This window comes from Bubalus kerabau, chromosome 15 (genome assembly GCF_029407905.1).
Source record: "Bubalus kerabau isolate K-KA32 ecotype Philippines breed swamp buffalo chromosome 15, PCC_UOA_SB_1v2, whole genome shotgun sequence".
NCBI lineage: Eukaryota > Metazoa > Chordata > Mammalia > Artiodactyla > Bovidae > Bubalus > Bubalus kerabau.
Genome location: NC_073638.1, coordinates 55607215 through 55626396, shown reverse-complemented (window position 1 = coordinate 55626396; position 19182 = coordinate 55607215). Strand labels below are relative to the sequence as shown.

Below are 19182 nucleotides of genomic sequence, written 5' to 3'. Positions count from 1 at the left end.
GACTTCCCTGCCCCTGGGATTCTTCAGGCAAGAACACTGGAGTGGGTTGCCATTTCCTTCTCCAATATTTCCCATTAATCTAGGGTAATTCTAACAAGAATTTCTAACATTTTTAATACCTTTTGAGGGAGATGGCCCTTTTAATTCTTCATCATAGAGTACATCATGAGAAACACTGGGCTGGAGGAAGCACAAGCTGAAATTAAGATTGCTGGGAGAAATATCAATAACCTCAGATATGCAGATGACACCACCCTTATGGCAGAAAGTGAAGAGGAACTAAAAAGCCTCTTGATGAAAGTGAAAGAGGAGAGTGAAAAAGTTGGCTTAAAGCTCAACATTCAGAAAATGAAGATCATGTCATCTGGTCCCATCACTTCATGGCAAATAGATGGGGAAACAATGGAAACAGTGGCTGACTTTATTTTTCTGGGCTCCAAAATCACTGCAGATGGTGATTGCAGCCATGAAATTAAAAGACGCTTACTCCTTGGAAGGAAAGTTATGATCAACCTCAACAGCCTATTAAAAAGCAGAGACATTACTTGGTCAACAAAGGTCCGTCTAATCAAGGCTATGGATTTTCCAGTGGTCATATATGGATGTGAGAGTTGGACATAAAGAAAGCTGAGCACAGAAGAATTGATGCTTTTGAACTGTGGTGTTGGAGAAGACTCTTGAGCGTCCCTTGGACTGCAAGGAGATTCAACCAGTCCATCCTAAAGGAGATCAGTCCTGGATGTTCATTGGAAGGACTGATGTTGAAGCTGAAACCCCAATACTTTGGCCACCTTGTGCAAAGAGCTGACTCATTTGAAAAGACCCTGATGCTGGGAAAGATTGAGGGCAGGAGGAGAAGGGGACGACAGAGGATGAGATGGTTGGATGGCATCACTGACTTGATGGACATGGGTTTGGGTGGACTCCGGGAGTTGGTGATGGACAGGGAGCCCTGGCGTGCTGCGTTTCATGGGGTCACAGAGTTGGACACGACTGAGCTACTGAACTGAACTGAACTGAACATTGATATTTAATGATAAGACCAGGGTTTGATGCTGTTCTTGTTCAATTCAGGGCCCCTCATAAAATAGCTGAGAGAAGGAAACTTCTTGCCCATCTGTTTCTATTCATTCTCTCACTAAGGATGTAACTTGACAGACATGGCACCAGTTCAACTTGTAGAAGAAGGAAACTCTCAGGTCAGCTCTCTGGTAGAGTGTGAGAGAGAGATATGGAATCTAACAAAACTCCATATGTAGTTGGTGCTTGACACAGACCGTCTCAGATCTTTTAAAGCCATTTCCAAGCATTTATAAACAGAAAGGATGAGGAAGAGCTGGCATTGATTGGACCCTCAGTTATGGATGAATCATTTATAGGTGAAGATGAGAGGGGATAAATGTTGTGAGGGGACATGCAGCCAGCAGACAGTGTCATGTAGGTGGAAGTGTGTATCCAGCTGATGCCACTGGTATTTTCAATGTACAGTTTTTCCAAGATTGGGAAGACAGTAGGCAAGATGAGAGCAGAACACCTGGGCAGACAGGTTTCATATTGGAACCAGGGTTCTAGAAAGGTCTTTAACCTCTGATACGAACCTCATCTGTAAGAGAAGGTCACTGTTAGTCACACTGAGATACTCAGTGTAGCATCCACCCAGAGCCCAGCACACAGCAAGTTGCAGAGGCAGCTGACTCTGCCCTGCTGTGGGGTCACTAAGACAGAGGATCAGTCCAGCCTGAGGTATCCACTGCCCTTCTATCTGGTCCATGAGTGCTCCAGCTCAAGCACCTCCAAGGCCTCCTGGGGATGAATTTCTAACCCTTGGACAGGACAGTAGTCCCCTAGACAGCAAGCAGTAATTCTCAGGGACCCTGTCTGCACTGCCCAATCCCATCTCCATAGAAGTTTGCTGCACAAAGGCCTAGACCTTAGCCTTGTGTTCCCTAAACTTCACCTTGACCCTGACTCTTAGACGAAGTCTAACCCACATGTGCTCTGACCGCTCCCTCCTCTCTGCCTTTGCTCTCTCACAACTCCCACACTCCCACCTCCCCCATCTTCTGACCCTAGCAAAGTCCATTCCACATGAGAGGGTGAGACTTGGCCAGCCCACGTGGTAGCTGACAGATCTGTGCTGACTGACCCCTTGTCAACTATCACTTCATTACCATCCAGTACTGTCACCAGGTTAGGCCCCAGCAGGTAGCAGGTGCTGTGTAGTGTTGGACCCTTGCTGTGCAGCTCCTGGCTCTCTGTATTCATGGGGATGCTGACTGTTTAACAAACACTCCAGTATCAGTGCTTAACACATTAAACCATATTTTTGTTCACATAAACTCCAGCACCTCCCTCCATCCTCCCTAATGCCAGCCCTGCCTTTTGGAGGAGCCCCTCCTCTGGGGAGGTGCTCAGCAGATCTCCAAGTGTTGGTCTCTGGGGACGTTGTACTTGAGCTTGTGGGTTTCGAAGAGATTTTCCAGCTCCTTTATGTAGCGCTGGTGAAGCCTGTCCACCTCCTCCTGGGAGGGATGAGGTGTCTTCTGCACTTCGATGGGTTTCCCCACTGCAAGACACAGAGGTGAGTGGTGATACAGAGTAGGAACCACTGAAGGTGCAGGGATCTTGGTGTTCCCCCTAGAATGGTCATCTGAGCAGGTAAGCACTCTAACTCCCTCCCTTTCAATTCTATTTTGTGTTATAGATTCTAAGATGTTGGGTCAACTTCAAGATTCTGATATATTAACAATACAGCCAGCTGGCATTTGCATGCATTATCTCTTATGTTATCCTAACAATCCTATGGGGATATAACCTGGTACTATTCCTGTTTGACTCCTGAGGAAATGAGGCCCAGGAAGGTTAAATAGCTTGTTCAAGGTCACATAGCCAGGAAAAATCAGTACCAGTAAACACTGGGGATGTGCGCTTAGCCTCAGGGAAAGTTGAATCTGGGATTCTCAGATGCCATGACTGGAAGAGCTTGTATCTATGGGAGAAGGTGGATCAGAAAGCAGCTGCCATGTCTTCTCTTGGGAATGGTTTAGTGGAGCAGCACTATAAACATTCATGAATATGCACCACACAACACAAAGAAAATTTGATAGAGGGGGTTGCCTGTACTCGACAAAGAAATGACTGGGTGATGGAGATGAACAGCTCTATTAGTACTGCCTTTGGGAACTAGTTGGAATTCAAGAAGAAAGCAAATAGTTGAAAGATGGTGCTAAGTCTATGGAATAAAGCCCATGCCCATTATTTACAAGGAAATCCCTCTGGCTCTCCTTCAGAGACTGCTGATTGCTCCTTTACACACAATTCTAACAGACCTGCAAAGGCCTTGTATCCACTTTTTCCAATTACTGTCATTAGACCCTGTGGTCAGAATTATACCCTCCTTCTCTTGCATAATAAAAAGTCAAATACCCTTATCAAACCTCGACTTTGTTACCAAGGGCAGGCTGATCTCTTGGAAGTGATTTACCTTCTGTGGGTCTATGTTTGCAATGAATAAAATGGGGATGAGAGTCCCTCCTCACAAGTTGTTGGGAAAACTACGCCGCTGCATGTAAGGAGCCAGTGCGGTGCCTGACACAGGCAGGGGCACAGTGATCAGTAGAGGCTACTGGCCGTTGTGCCCCTGTTACTCTTCTCATTCTGGACTGCCTTTCATAAGGTTACTTGCCGGTGTGTCTGTTTCACACACCAGAAAGCGTGCTCCACAAAGTCAAGGGTGTACTGCTCTATGTCCAGGTCTCCTTGCTGCACAAGTGCAGGCCTCTTACTCTATAGCCCTTCCCCTCCCAGCCCGCGTCTAGGCTCACCCACAGTGGTGATGGGTCGGCGGTAGGGCATAAGACCAAAGCTGTACTGGAAGACTCCACGGCCATAGAAGAGAGGGATGGAGCATCTAGTGCTCTTGTGAAGTCGGTCCTGAAACCACCGCAACCAGGTGCCAGGAGAGTTCTCAACCTGGTCATAGATGTCATTCTCCCCAAAGGAGAAGATCGGCACCAGATCTGCCCTAGAGGGAGACAGGAGAGAGGGCGTGTGGAGGGGCAAGAAGGCACAAGCTGGTCACCTAGCTTCCTGAAGGGACCTAGTGAGCAGGAACTGGAACAGAGGACAGAGCCCTGGGGCAAAAGTAGGAGGCCTCGGGTGTCTCCTGGACCTGCCAGGGCTTCTTTTATAACTTCAAGCAGCTCATGCCTCTTCTCAGGGTCAAGGACTGGCACTTGGATTGTTACTGAGTCCATGCTTGCTCTGCTTGTCACAAGATAGGCTAGTGAATCTTAGGCAAAGTGTTGGGACGAGGAAGGGACTTTATTTGGAGTGGCTGACCAAGAAGATGGCAGGCTAGTGCCTCCAAATAACCATGCTAAAGGGCCAGGTTGCCAAGTTCTTTATGGATCATAGATTGGGATATAGGTGAGGAAACTAACTAAGCAGACTATTTGATCCTTGCAAATGCCCCCTAGAATGAGGAGCCTCGGGCAGGAGAATGTGTTAGTTTCACTTCCTTACATCCTTTACAGGAGGGCAACTCAGGTTATCTTCCTTAGGCAGCTCATTCATTATGTCTTCCTACATTAACAAAAGCTGCAGATGAGGGTTAAAGTCACAAAAGCAGGTCCAGCACAAATTCAAGATTAACCCTTTCTGGTTACAGGATCATAAGACAAACCAGAGTACTGTTGAGAGTCCTTCCAGATATAAAACATCTGCAGGCATTCTGGGAAAATCTCTTCCAGCTAGCTTTGTATTCTTCACATATGTTTAAAGATAGGAGAATAGCTTTAAGTTATGTCCCAAGCTCCATTCTCCCAGAGTTCCTAGATCTCTGATGTAATGCAAGGTTTCAGCAATATGATCTTTGAGATGTAATCTCTTTAGTTACAAAATCTTCCTTCTAGAATCTCTGGGTATGTGGGCCTGAGACAGTGCATCTATCACCAACATACAATCTTCATTATTAATGAAAGGAGACTCTGCCAGCCAAAATAGGATCTCCATTTGCCTCTGCAGTCTTCCCTCTAAACTACAATCCTTGCCAATCTCCAGTTGAACGCAGAGCCCTCTCCCCAGTACCCGTGCATCAGGGCGAGCCTGATGAAGCCCTTGCGGTTCCGCAGCACCAGCTTGTAGACTCCAGGCCTGGCAGTCAGTGACTCCTGGACACCCCCAACAACGATGCACAGCAGGTTGCCGCCGCTTTTCCTGCTCAGAATGTGAACAACACTCTCCTCCTCTGATGAGACCAGCCCTGGGGAGAGAGGAAAGCGGTCACGTACAGTGTGAAGGGGGCAAGCATGGTTCGGGAGTATGTGACTTAGGCTATCCCCCACTCCTCAGCTGGGAGTCCCCTGATGACAGGCACTGATCACTACCCCTTTTCCCAATACTCCCACCGAGGTCACCACTGAGCACAGAGCTGCGGGTAATGCTACTTTGGGTCTCATCTCCTTGTCTACTACACATTCACTTGGAAGAAGTACAGGACAATTGGCCGTCCTCCTTAAAAATGCCTCCTCATGTCTTGAGCCCCTATCGTCCTGGGATAGAAAGAGAGGAAAAATTCACCTGCAGCCATGATGTAATCCCTGAAGACAGGGACCCAGAAACAGCAGTACATCAACATCAGATGTGAGCGGATGCCTGGGAAAACAGAGGAGAAGCCAGTGCCCTCCGTGCCCAGGTTGGCAAAAGCTCCGGTGGAGAGGATCCCATGAGGGTGGAAGCCAGCGAGGTAGTTTCGGGAGGGGTCCAGTTCGGCAGTCTTGACCAGCTGCAGGGACAGCAATCTGGTGAATCAGGGCTGCACCCACTCCCCCCCAAACCCCACTCCGATTTCCCTGCTGAGTTTCTGTGCTGACCTCTTCTATGTGTCCCCTGTGCCCAAGTGCTATCACACCCCATTTGAGTGTCCTGTGGTGAGAGATGGCCCGTCTGAGGGTCCTTGTCCCTGGTGCAAGCATGAAGCAGAGGAGATACTCAGGGAGACTATGGAATGAAGACGGAGAACACAGTGCCACGAATGGATGACGCCAGTGCCGCCTGCTTGGGAAGGAAGAACTGTGCCCAAGGCAGAGGTAGGACTCCTGGGAAGAAGACTGGAGACAAGCCATTGCCCCATGTGAAGGCAGACCTTGTCCCAGGCAGAGCCTGACCAGAATGAAGGAGTCATCATGGGAGGGAGTGAGCCTCTCACCAAGATTTGTGGTATCTAGAGTTCTGTCCCGGGTAAAGAACTGGACTGCTGAGTCCCTGTGACTCAGTGTAAGAGACCCCAGGATGCTGAAGGTAGAGGTTGGGAGGAGTCTCTAGTGATGAAGTCTCTAGTGATGCCTGCAGGTGTGGGTGGAGAGGGGTCAGGGAGGTGTCCTGCCAAGTCTGCAGCACTCCCTGACACCAGGTCACAGCCTGCCCACAGCACTGCACCCCTGCTCAGGGCTTGGCCTGTGTAGACACTGCTGTTCCTGGATAATGATATATTACACAGAAACCCTGCTCTTGAAATGATCTTCAGGATGAGGGGGAATCAGTTGTCCTCTGGGAACACTGCCTGATTCTCCACCAATACCTCTTTAGGAAACCCATAAGATGCATTTAGAAAGCTCCAGTGCTCAGATTAGTCTCCTCAATTCTCTAGAAACTCTACCATTAGGCTCTAGCTCATAGAATCACAGCGCAAAGGACTGTGAGTGGAGTCCCCCAGCAGAATTGTCAGCACAAGGAGTGTGGCTTGCCTGCCTTCAAGTCAGCAACCACTGCAGCTGCCACTGACAATGGGCCTTGAAAGGAATTCAGGATGGAGGAAAGCAGGATACTGGTCACAGAGAGTGAGGATGCACATCACAGGAAATACTGCAGTGAGCCCAGATTTTGTATCTCCCCATATGTAGAAAAGCATGAAAATCATTAACTGGAGATGTCTGCTTTTTGACTGGCAGTAATGTTTTGATGTTTAGCTACATGGCTGGTTTGGTTTTGTTTTTTCCAACAAAGTCCTGTAAGTACTGACTTCTCCCTTCCCTTTTAGAACAGCTCCTCAGAGATTTCTGAGAGGCTATCTCTGAATACAATCCTCAGTAAGGCCTCAGAACAAAACACCCGACAACTCTAAGACTGTACTCTTGTTTCCAGTAGAGACTCCCTGAACCCCCTATCCACGGCCACCGAAGATCCCTGCAGGGCCTGCTCTGTTAAGGTGTGTGGATGACTTGGAAGTTGTCCTGGGAGGTGACAAGAGTCCAGACTCTGTGAGCCACAGCGCCTCTTGCAGGCCTCAGTCCAGGACTGAGGGACAGTCCAGGACAGGGAGGTGAAAGAGCGTGTCATCTCTCCCTCTGCTGGCCGCTCGGTGGTACTGCCCGCCGTCTGCATCTGTTGTTGCCAGCGGACTGCAGGGGCCTACAATCCTGAACCCTGTGCTCATGAAATTTCTACAAATATGTTTCACACAATGTCAATAGTGTCCTATGCGAGAAATACTCTGGAGGAGAAACCTGGATACAGGAGGGACAGAGCAGACACAGATAAGACCAGCACAGAGACGCTCAGCAGAGTTTTTCTGCCAGATATGCAAAAGACAACAGTTCCAGGGGTGATAGGAGAGCCAGATGCTGTCCTCAGAAGCCCCAGGATCACCTGATGTCTCATGGAATCCACACAACCCAATGACGTATGTGGCAGCATCTCCACTTTACACATGAAGAAACTGAAGCTCAGAGAGCACGTGTAACTCACCTAAGGTCACACAACTGACATGTTGCAGACCCGTATTACAACCTATGATGTCCACTCCTAGAGGTGTCACTGTATACACTCTTCTCTCCTGTGTCCAGAGGGCCACCTGTCCCTGCCTGGCACCTCTCTGTGTCCACATTGCCTTCCTCTTCCTGTTCCCACTAGATAATTAACCATCACAACCACTTACATCCAAGGGTTTAGCCTGTCTGGGATTCAGAAATGGAGCAAAAGTCAGTTCACTAAAGTTCAGGGGCCTGCATCCCTAAGGACTAATCCCTGGGTCCAGGGTCCAGTGTACAAAATGGACATGAGGTACCATGAGCCAGAGATCAGAGATTAAGAGATAGACAGAAGAGGAGGAACTGGACTGTTTAGAGGATCCCTGGGGAAACTGAGATTCAGAATGAGCAAAGCTCTGTCCAAGGACACATAACATATCAAACACACAGGGGCAGGATACACCCTGAGGGCTCTCTGCTCTGTTTCTATTCTCAGAGGCAATGCACACACTTTAAAAGCAGTAAAAGAACCTGCTCTATATCCTCACTCACACCTTCTTCCCTATCAGGGTATCAGTATCATCATCTGATAAAGTGTCAGCCAGATGCTCTGAAAGCTTGTTTTCATTACAGATTCCTTCACACCAAACTCAGACTGTTGAGGGATTTACACCTGTCAGATACATAAGTGTGCCGCACTACATGGCCTACTGGGTTCCTCAAATCCTGTTCATTCATCAGTCCTCATAGTGGCCTCACCTCACTGAAGTCGGACAACCATAATCAGACAGAAACTGACTCTTCCTCTAGCCACATAGAGGTGACAGCCCATCACCTGTCTCCCAGCCCAGTATTCTGCTCATTGCACACAGGGTCACACTTCCACATGGACACGTGGGGACGATGGTCCTAACCACTCCCTAGTCAGCCCTTTACTCACCGAGATGGGGAAATAGTCCTTCATGTACTTCCATACGGTCCCACGTCTTAGGAAATCACTCTGCCTGCCCCCCTGCCGTGGCGTGTCTCGATCCAGGTACCACCAGATTGCATACAGGATACTGATCATCCAGAATCTTGTGAACAGGAGGCCAATGAAGACTACGTAGCAGACCAAGTCTGGGAAGGGAAGCAGGAACCATTAGTGGTCAGAGGTATGAAGGAACGAGCTCTCCCCATACACCCAGCTCTAGCAACACTGTCCATTCCAGCCCTTCTCCCAGGAGGAAGAGACCAGCTTCCCAAGGTTTCGAGGAGGAGAGAATGCTGTCAACACCACCCGTGTCACACTGAGAGCCTGGATTTGAAACCAGTTGGCCTAATTTCAAACTCGCATTGTTCCACTGCACCAGATCGCTTACTCATTTGAGTCTTCCCCCTCCACCTCATTTTCTCTCTGTATTCACCAGGTGCTCAATAAAGGCCTAACAGAGATGTGACTGGATGAACTCTTTCCGGTACTCAATATTTAGAACCCCAGAGAAAAGGTATTCTCTCTACCCAGCCCACTTCCTGTCTACCTCCAGCCCATCTTTCTATAGATAAATCCCACTACATTCCCCCTCTAGTTAAAGTCCCCCCATGACTTCTCATAACGTTGACGGTCAGCTCAAGCAGCTCAGCCTGAGCTCAAGCTCTCCACTGGTGGCCCAAACCCTCTCTTGTTCCAGTCTCACTCATCATATGCACCTCATGTTCCAGCTACACTAAGCCGCTCAGCTGATACAACTCCCAAGTTCTTTAGTTTTGCTGAGCTCTTTCCTTTGCTGCCAGGCCCTGTCCTGCTGAAGGAAGGAGGGAGGAAGAGGGCAACTCATGCCTGGTCTGTTCATCAGGACTGCAGCAGGACTAGAGACAGCCCCAGTGAGCAATTCCTCCTAGACTTATGATTCTGAGTCCCTTCACAGGCTAATCCTGGTTTTGACTCCGGGTCAGGTGGTCTTTGGGACTGTCTTTAATCTGATGCTAATTGAGCCTCACTGTTAGAGAATATTGTGTCCTCTCCATTCCACTCCCTCCACTGAACACCGTTTGCTCATACTCATAAAGAAGTCCATTCCACACCTGTAGTCTACTTGAAAGTAGGGTAAACCAGGACTATCATTCATGTCCAACTTCCTGGAGGAGGGGACTTTTGACCCAGTCTGAATAGTGCATTTGTGGATGCTAAGTTGCTTCAGTTGTGTCTGACTCTTTGCAACCCTGTGGACTGTAGCCCTCCAGGCTCCACTGTCCATGGGATTCTCCAGGCAAGAATACTGGAGTTAGTTGCCATTCTCTGGGATCAAACCAGCATCTCCTGTAGCTTCTGCATTGCAGGCAGTTTCTTTACTGCTGAGACACTGGGGAAGCCCAGTCTGAGTACTAGCAAAATGCATAAATCAAAGTAGTTTGGGGCTCACAGAGGCTCGCTTTCTTCAGAGCATCTCCAACCTGTCAGGTGCTGGTGGTTAAGCCGTGAACAACGGACAGGAATTCCTGCCCTCCTAGTGCTGGCTTCAGGGTTGTGTTTGGAGCACTTTGTTTTGTCCTTTCAATATTAATGATGGTAAAATATGTTTACCATATACTAGTCATCAAAATGACTCTTTGGTAGTTCATTATTTTTTTTTTAAGTTTTCATTCAGTTCAGTTCAGTTCAGTCTCTCAGTTGTGTCCAACTCTTTGCGACCCCATGAATCGCAGCACACCAGGCCTCCCTGCCCATCACCAACTCCTGGAGTTCACTCAAACTCATGTCCATCGAGTCAGTGATGCCATCCAGCCATCTCATCCTCTGTCATCCCCTTCTCCTCCTGCCTCCAATTCCTCCCAGCATCAGAATCTTGCATCAGTCCTTCCAATGAACACCCAGGACTGATCTCCTTTAGGATGGACTGGTTGGATCTCCTTGCAGTCCAAGAGACTCTCAAGAGTCTTCTCCAACACCACAGTTCAAAAGCATCATTTCTTTGGTTCTCAGCTTTCTTCACAGTCCAACTCAAACATCCATACATGACCACTGGAAAAACTATAGCCTTGACTAGATGGACCTTTGTTGGAAAAGTAATGTCTCTGCTTTTTAGAGTATAGTTTATTTACATGTTGTATTAGTTTCAGTTGTATAGGAAAGTAAACCTGTTAAACCCATACACATATTGACTCTGGGTTTTTTTGAATTTATTCCTTTCCTATACAGATCATTACAGAGCACTGAGTAGAGATCCCTGCGCTTACAGCAGATTCTTATTGTTATCTATTGTATATACAGTAGTGTTGTGAATCTAAATCTCCCAATTTATCCTTCCCCCCTATCCCCTGGTAACCACAGGTTTTTTTCTACTTCTGTTTTGTAAATAACTAAATCTGTACCTCTTTTTGATTCTGCATATAAGTGATACCATGTGATATTTGTCTTTCTTTGGCTATCTTCACTCAGTTTGACAATCTCTAGGTTCATACATGTTACTGAAAATGACGTTCATATGTTCCTTTTTATGACTGAGTAATATTCCATTGCCTGTATTATGGCATCTTCTTTATGCATTACTCTAATGGATATTTCGGTGCCTTCCATGTCCTAGCTATTGTAAATGTGCTATTATGAACATCGGGGAGATTCTATCCTTCCAAATTATGGGCTCATGACAGAGGCCTTATGGAGAACAGTATAGAAATTTCTTATAAAACTATTAGAATACAATAGGACCCAGAAATCCCCCTCCTGGAAATATATGTGAAATGATTTTTGAGAATCAATTTGGTGTAATTAAATTAATTCACATTGTTGTGTAACTATATCAACCTTCATCTCAGAACTCTTCATCTTCCTAAACTGAACCTCTGTACCCACGAAATTAGAACTTCTATTCAAGTCAAGAGAATATAACCTAGTTGTTAATGGCAGTTCATTGTAGGGTAGGATTTGGGGGAAATCTTTGACTTTTAGAGCACACATTTTGTTTTGATGTGTTAAAATAGCATGCATTTGTTTTTCAGACATAAAAAAGAATTTTAAAATGTGGGCATTTCTTCTTGATCAGAAAGACACCCCCCTGCCCCCACCCCATCTAAACATCTCCCTCACTCTGGCCTCTCCTTTAAGTACTGTCAGCAGGCAAAATCCTAACTTGGGTGTATTTTCAGCCCCTAAAGAAAGAAAACACCTTCTTTCCCCTCATAACACCAAGAAGAAAAGATGCAAAACCCCACTTTACTGAGACCCAGAGAGGGTCTTCAGGTGGGCTAACCTCACACAGAAAGCTAGTGGGATGAGTGGTGGTTTCAATTCTACTATCATGTCCGTATCATGATCCCAACATTCATTCATTCAACAAGCATTTAACAACATCAACTCTTCTAGGAGATGGAGATGCAGATGAGAACAAGACCAACTATCTGAAAGGAGCTTACCTTCCTGCGTGAGTGTGTGAATTCTAGAGAAGAGGAAAGAAACAGATTAAACAAGTAACCCACTGGAAAGTACTTGTTGCTGGGGCCTGAGTCCTGAGTAACAGGTCCCGGTTGACCTTTCTGGCCACATCTTTGCCCCTCCCCAAAGAACTGCACTAGGCCAGCATGAACCATCTGCTCATATGTGCAATATTTACTTACCTCCTGGGAAAACTTACTTTCCTGATGGCCTGTACATTTTGCCTTGTAGATTCATCTCCTAATATCTTTGGAAAAGAGCCCCTTCTCTCCACCCACTGCCAGCTTCCCTAGACCAGGATAAGTAATCTTTTAAAGAGTCAAATTGTAAGCATTTCAGACACTGGGGCTCAAGAGGCAATGTGGAGGATATTGCATAGGCACAAAATCATTTAAAATGCAAAAGCCTGGAGAAGGAATTGGCAACCCACTCCAGTGTTCTTGCCTGGAGAATCCCAGGGATGGGGGAGCCTGGTGGGCTGCCGTCTCTGGGGTCGCACAGAGTCGGACACGACTGAGGCGACTTAGCAGCAGCAACAGCAGCAGCAGCATATTCAGAAAAATATAGTATATCCTATAAAACTAATGATGATCAAAACAGCCTTGCCAAGTACAGTCTTAAGGGATTAAACCTTAGTCTATATTAGATATTTTCTCTGACTGGTTTGTTTAACAGAATTTTTGGTATCTCTTTAAAACACTATAAAATAATCTCGTGTGACTATTTTTGCATTGATTTTATAAATTTTATTGCTGCTGTCTTAAAAATCAGTGACAATACTAGTTCCTTTTTGTCTTGAGAGCTCCTTAAAATCTCAATACGCTTATTGAAAATCTCACTAAAGACATCCCTGATGGTCCAGTGGTTAATACTCTGTGTTTCCAACTTCAGGGAGCCTGGGTTGATCCATGGCTGGGAAACCCACATGCCATAAGGTACGGCCAAAAAAAAAAAGAAAGAAAACAACTAAAGAAAAAATAAAGTGGAACATGAATTTCTTGATTTTCATCATTCAAAGTCAATCAAAATGGTCACAAGAAAATGAGATGGTCTGTTTGGTCTGTGTGTCTGTTTGGCTGTGGTAAGATCCAAGGAAGTACCTAAAGGTCTTAGGTACTTAGGCTCATTTTCAACTGTAATAATTTAATGATTATCTCTATGGTAGTCTCAAAAAAAATGGATACATCATTAAATAGACGAATGTTTCCACATAAAAAAAATAAATAAAAAATAAAATGCAAAAGCCATACTTCACTCATGGGCTGTACAAACACAAAAACAATCAGGGGGCTAGTTTTCAATCATGGGTCTATGAGGTGACATCTGATGTAGATTGTGACCTTGTAATTAAGCAAGACCTATGCAGCTTCCCTGGGAAAGATCCCTCATGTCCTCTGCCTACCTCTTATTTGTAGAAAATCCTCAGCTTCCTAAGCCTTCACCAAATTTCAAAAATAAAGTTATAAAGAGAAATCATAAACACAGAAAGAAAACAGTCCCAATCAAGAAAATAAATAACATTTAACCATTCCACAAATTCAAAGATTTTTAGTTTGTTCCCAAGAACCATAGATAATATTGAGACTCATCATTGAGCGCTTTTGAAGATATTGAACTCCCAGCAGGTGGAAGAAGTTGCTCACCAGCCCATAGACCTCAGACCAGGGAAAACCAGAAGGCTGATGATGGTGACTCCAAGTTACCTCACCACCAAGCAATCAGACGATTCTCTAGGAGTTGATCATGCACCCAGCATCTCTAGTTCACCCAGTCTTTAGACACGGTTCCCTGGTAATCAAAGAGTTTTCAGGCATTTTGAGCCTTAACTCTCTGGACTCCTTGACTGGCTCCTGTAATAAAGCCTACACTTTTTTCATCACAACCCAGTGCCAGTATAGGGGCTTTACTGTGTTTACTGCTTGTTCCCACAAGCAGACCCAATCGGATTTGCTAACAGCTGCTCCCAGTCATCTGTCTCCCCCAACACCCCAACACAGAAGATCCGAAAATTACAGCTTGTCTCCCACAGATTGGACTTTGTCACTCCTGTACCTAAAGTTCTCCTGGGGATCCCATTTGTCCTTGAGATAAGGGTCAAGGTACAAGCTACTGTTCCTGGCATCAGAGGGTCTGGATGCCTTTTCTCAGCTGCAATCCTTCTAGCTCCAGGCCCAAGGTTACTTGACTCTCTGTCCTCCTCTGGGAACTCCCAGGTCCCAGGCTGAGCTGAGGTGGGCAGACGGTCAGACACATTCCCGTTCGCAAATCTCCCTCAGGTCGTGTGAGCAAGATGTCCCTCATCCCAGGTGATCCCCAGGCACTGAGCTCAGCATCCACCTTAGGACCTGTATCTTTCCCCCATCAATGAACCATGTGCACCCAAAGTGGCAGGTGCCCATGGCCTCCCAAATCCATCTCAGCTTTCCTTACACAGGGCCAAGTAAGAGAAGATCAACTGCAGGACCGCGAAGGTCTGCAGTCTGCGTTCCAGTGGCACAGACAGAGGTGCAAACTCCACCATGCTGATTCCTCTGCTTCCTCTGGAGGCTTCTCTGAGCTCTGCTGTGGTCTGAGACACCTGCTGGTTTTTGTTGCTGCCAGAGCTTGTTAAGCATTTGTGGGAGTGTGGGTGATCGGGGGTGGATTTCCAGCCAGCCATAGAATCTCATTGCACCTACCCTGGCAGGGAGCAGTATCCTAGGTGAAATATTCAAAATCACCTGGCCTCATTAAACTTACTACAGAGAAAGAGAAGTGCAGTGGACTCTTCAGGCAATACATTATCTGCCAGATCACCTTTGCTCAAATCTTGCCCATTACTAGGCAATTGAAGCAGCAAGTATAGGGCAAGCCCACACTCTTTACACTTACACAACTATTTGGCTGCAGTAATTGTCTCTGTTCACCTGCCAGGTCCATGGTTCCCCTTTACAAATAAGAACTATGAGGTCCCATATAAATATCTCCAGGTCCCACTATCTATCTCCTCTCTGGCTGCCTTTTCCTCAGCTTTCCTGAACAGCAAAACTCACAGAAGAGCCGTCTGATTCCCATGCTCTCTCCTCCATTCTGTCCTCTCTCTTCCAGACTTCAGATGCCACCGTTCCATGGAACTGCCCTTGACAAGTTCACCACTGGCCTCCACACTGCTGAATCCAGTGATCAATTCTCAGCTCTCATTTTGACCTCTCAGCAGCCTCAGATACAACTGTTTCTTCCCTCCTCCTTGAAACCACTTGATCTGTGGACACCACGCTCTCCTGGTTTCCCTCCTGCCCCTCTGTCTACCTCTGGGTCTCCATAGAGTCTCTTATCCTTCACCGGGCTAAGTGTTTCAGGGCCCTTTTGTCCCCTCAGTCCTTGGACCTTCTCTCTTCTTTCCATCCTCCCCGTCTCAGAGACCTCCTCCAGGCTCACTGCCATGGAGTCTGTCTTCAGGACGAACACTTTCAAACTGTATCTCTAGCCCTGACTTCCCCACAAGCTCCAGATTTGACTATGTAAGTGGGTACTTGCCATCCTCACTCACAGTCTGCTTGGCACCTCCATCACAGCCTGTCTAAAACTGAACTGAACTTCCCCTCACCTGCCCAGGCTACAGTCTCCACGTAGCCACAGAGCTTTGCAAAGTGGTCACACAGGGAATATCCTGGTCATCCAGTGCTTACAACTCTCCCTTTCATGGCTGATGGCCTAGGTGCCTTGGAAATTTTATTGTGGTTACAGTGCTTTCCTAATGGTGGTGAGTATACGTGAAAATGATTACAAGTCGTTAAATACCATTTCATCAAGTTCATGCTCTATTCTTTTGTTGATTTAAACATCTCCTGTGATGGAAAGCTGCTTTCCACCACCACAGCCAGCCACTTTGATGGACTGAGATGACAACATTCTCACTGGTCCCTGTCCCTGTGCCCTTATTCCTCCCACAGACTCATAAGCCAGAAGGACTGCTGGGTATGTGATTGCATAAGCTAAAGAGAAGTAGTGCCAGGCTTTGCACAGAACTGTGGCACCAATGTAGACTTTGAGCAGAATATATGCAGTGTCCAGATACACATCTTCTCTGGTCCTCTGTGTAGTCAGACAGAAAGTGAAGAGGAACTAAAAAGCCTCTTGATGAAGGTGAAAGTGGAGAGTGAAAAAGTTGGCTTAAAGCTCAACATTCAGAAAATGAAGATCATGGCATCTGGTCCCATCACTTCATGGGAAATAGATGGGGAAACAGTGGAAACAGTGTCAGACTTTATTTTTCTGGGCTCCAAAATCACTGCAGATGGTGACTGCAGCCATGAAATTAAAAGACGCTTACTCCTTGGAAGGAAAGTTATGACCAACCTAGATAGCATATTCAAAAGCAGAGACATTATTTTGCCAACAAAGGTTCGTCTAGTCAAGGCTATGGTTTTTCCTGTGGTCATGTATGGATGTGAGAGTTGGACTGTGAAGAAGGCTGAGCGCCGGAGAATTGATGCTTTTGAAGTGTGGTGTTGGAGAAGACTCTTGAGAGTCCCTTGGACTGCAAGGAGATCCAACCAGTCCATTCTGAAGGAGATCAGCCCTGGGATTTCTTTGGAAGGAATGATGCTAAAGCTGAAACTCCAGTACTTTGGCCAGCTCATGTGAAGAGTTGACTCATTGGAAAAGACTCTGATGCTGGGAGGGACTGGGGGCAGGAGGAGTAGGGGACGACAGAGGATGAGATGGCTGGATGGCATCACTGACTCGATGGACTTGAGTCTGAGTGAATTCTGGGAGTTGGTGATGGACAGGGAGGCCTGGTGTGCTGTGATTCATGGGGTCGCAAAGAGTCGGACACGACTGAGCGACTGAACTGAACTGAACTGAGAGTGATATCATTACATCAAAGTTGGGCAGTATAAAGTACAGAAATGGTATGGACCTAACAGAAGCAGAAGATATTAAGAAAAAGTGGCAAGAAAACACAGATGAACTATACAAAAAAGATCTTCATGTCTCAGATAATCATGATGGTGTTATTACTCACCTAGAGCCAAACATCCTGGCCTTAGGACGCATCACTACAAACAAAGCTAGTCGAGGTGATGGAATTCCAGTTGCGCTATTACAAGTCTTAAATATGATGCTGTGAAAGTGCTACACTCAATGTACCAGCTATCTGGAAAACTCAGCAGTGGCCACAGGACTGGAAAAGTCAGTTTCATTCCATCCCAAAGAAAGGCAATGCTAAAGAATGTTCCAACCACCACACAATTTCACTCTTCTCACATGCTTTCAAAGTAGTACTCAAAATTCTCCAAGCCAGACTTCAACAGTACGTGACCTGTGACCTTCCAGATGTTCAAGCTAGATTTAGAAAAGGCAGAGGAAACAGAGATCAAATTGCCAATGTCCATTGGATCATTGAAAAAGAAAACCAGTTCCAGAAAAATATCTACTTCTGCTTTACTGACTATGCCAAAACCTTTGACAGTGTGGATCACATCAAACTGTGGAAATTTTTTCAAGAGATGGGAATATCAGACCACCTGACCTGCCTTCTGAGAAATCTGTATGCAGGTCAAGAAGCAACAGTTAGAACTGGACACGGGACAACAGACTGGTTCCAAATCAAGAAAGGAGTACGGCAAGGCTGTATATTGTTACCCTGCTCATTTAACTTATATGCAGAGTACATCATGAGAATTCCTGGGCTAGATGAAGCATAAGCTGGAATCAAGTTTGCCGAAGGAAATAGTAATAACCTCAGATATGCAGATGACACCACCCTTATGGCTGAAAGTGAAGAACTAAAGAGCCTCTTGATGAAAGTGAAAGAGCGTGAAAAAGTTGGCTTAAAACTCAACGTTCAAAAACCTGAGATCATGGCATACGGTCCGATCACTTCTTGGCAAATAGATGGGGAAAAAAATGGAAATAGTGACAGGCTTTATTTTGGTGGGCTCCAAAATCACTGAAGAATGAGACTGTAGCCATGAAATTAAAAGACACTTGCTCCGTGGAAGAAAAGCTATGACCTACCTAGACAGCATATTATAAAGAAGAGACATTAGTTTGCCAACTGGAGTCTGTCTAGTCAAAGCTATGGTTTTTCCAGTAATCATGCATGGATGTGAGAGTTGGATTGTAAAGAGAGCTGAGTGCCAAAGAATTGATGCTTTTGAACTGTGGTGTTGGAGAAGACTCTTGAAAGTTCCTTGGACTGAAGGAGATACAATCAATCCATCCTAAAGGTAATCCATCCTGAATATTCATTGGAAGGACTGATGCTGAAGCTGAAACTCCAATACTTTGGCCACCTGATGCAAAGAACTGACTTATTGGAAAAGACCCTGATGCTGGGAAAGATTGAAGGCAGGAGGAGAAGGGGACAACAGAGAATGAGATATTGGATGGCATCTCCGACTCTATGCACATGAGTTTGAGTAAACTCCAGGAGTTGGTGATGAACAGGGAAGCCTGGTGTACTGTAATCCATGGGGTTGGAAAGAGTTGAACACTACTGAGCAATTGAACTGAACGGAACTGAGAGTGATATCAGGTCATGGTATTGATTTCCATTTCCTTATCATGAATTGTGAACATGATTGTGAAATGCAATTTATTCATTGCATTCCTCCTATTGGAAAATTTTGAGCAAAGAAGACAGTGAAATTAGGCAGAGGGAGAAGTTGAACCAAAATAGGTTCTCAAAGAAGTCCTGAATTGGACTACAGTGGCCAAAGCTGACATTCCACCTGGCTCTACCTTAGGATCAGGTGCCCCTGTGCAGGCAACTCTGCAGGTGGGACCACCCCTCCTTCTTGAAGGTGCATGTAGCAGTCATTTCCAGGGTCCTCCTTCAAGACAAGTTGGAAGAGCCCTGGATGAGAGTGAGACCAGTCCTGTATTGGCCACCTCCCAGCTATGTGACTTCAGACAAGTCCTTTCCTTCCCAGAGCTCCTCATCCTGCTGGGTATCAGGGCTAAGATGGGGGCCCCTGCTGGCCCAGGTACACCGCTCAGCCGTCCACCAGGGTTCTTTGCCCTTCACCTCACAAC

At 46.3% G+C, this 19182-nt stretch overlaps 1 protein-coding gene across 1 annotated transcript; it reads right to left on the bottom strand.

The window, feature by feature from the left end:
- Positions 1–2411: 2411 nt before the first annotated feature.
- On the bottom strand, positions 2412–14680 carry LOC129628282 (2-acylglycerol O-acyltransferase 2-like). Its single transcript, XM_055547697.1, has 6 exons — positions 14590–14680; positions 8689–8867; positions 5581–5785; positions 5089–5263; positions 3825–4024; positions 2412–2566 (listed from the first exon to the last, which is right to left on the bottom strand). Exons 1-6 carry the CDS (start codon positions 14678–14680, stop codon positions 2412–2414), a joined length of 1005 nt encoding a protein of 334 aa, XP_055403672.1.
- Between the last annotated feature and the right edge of the window lie 4502 nt (positions 14681–19182).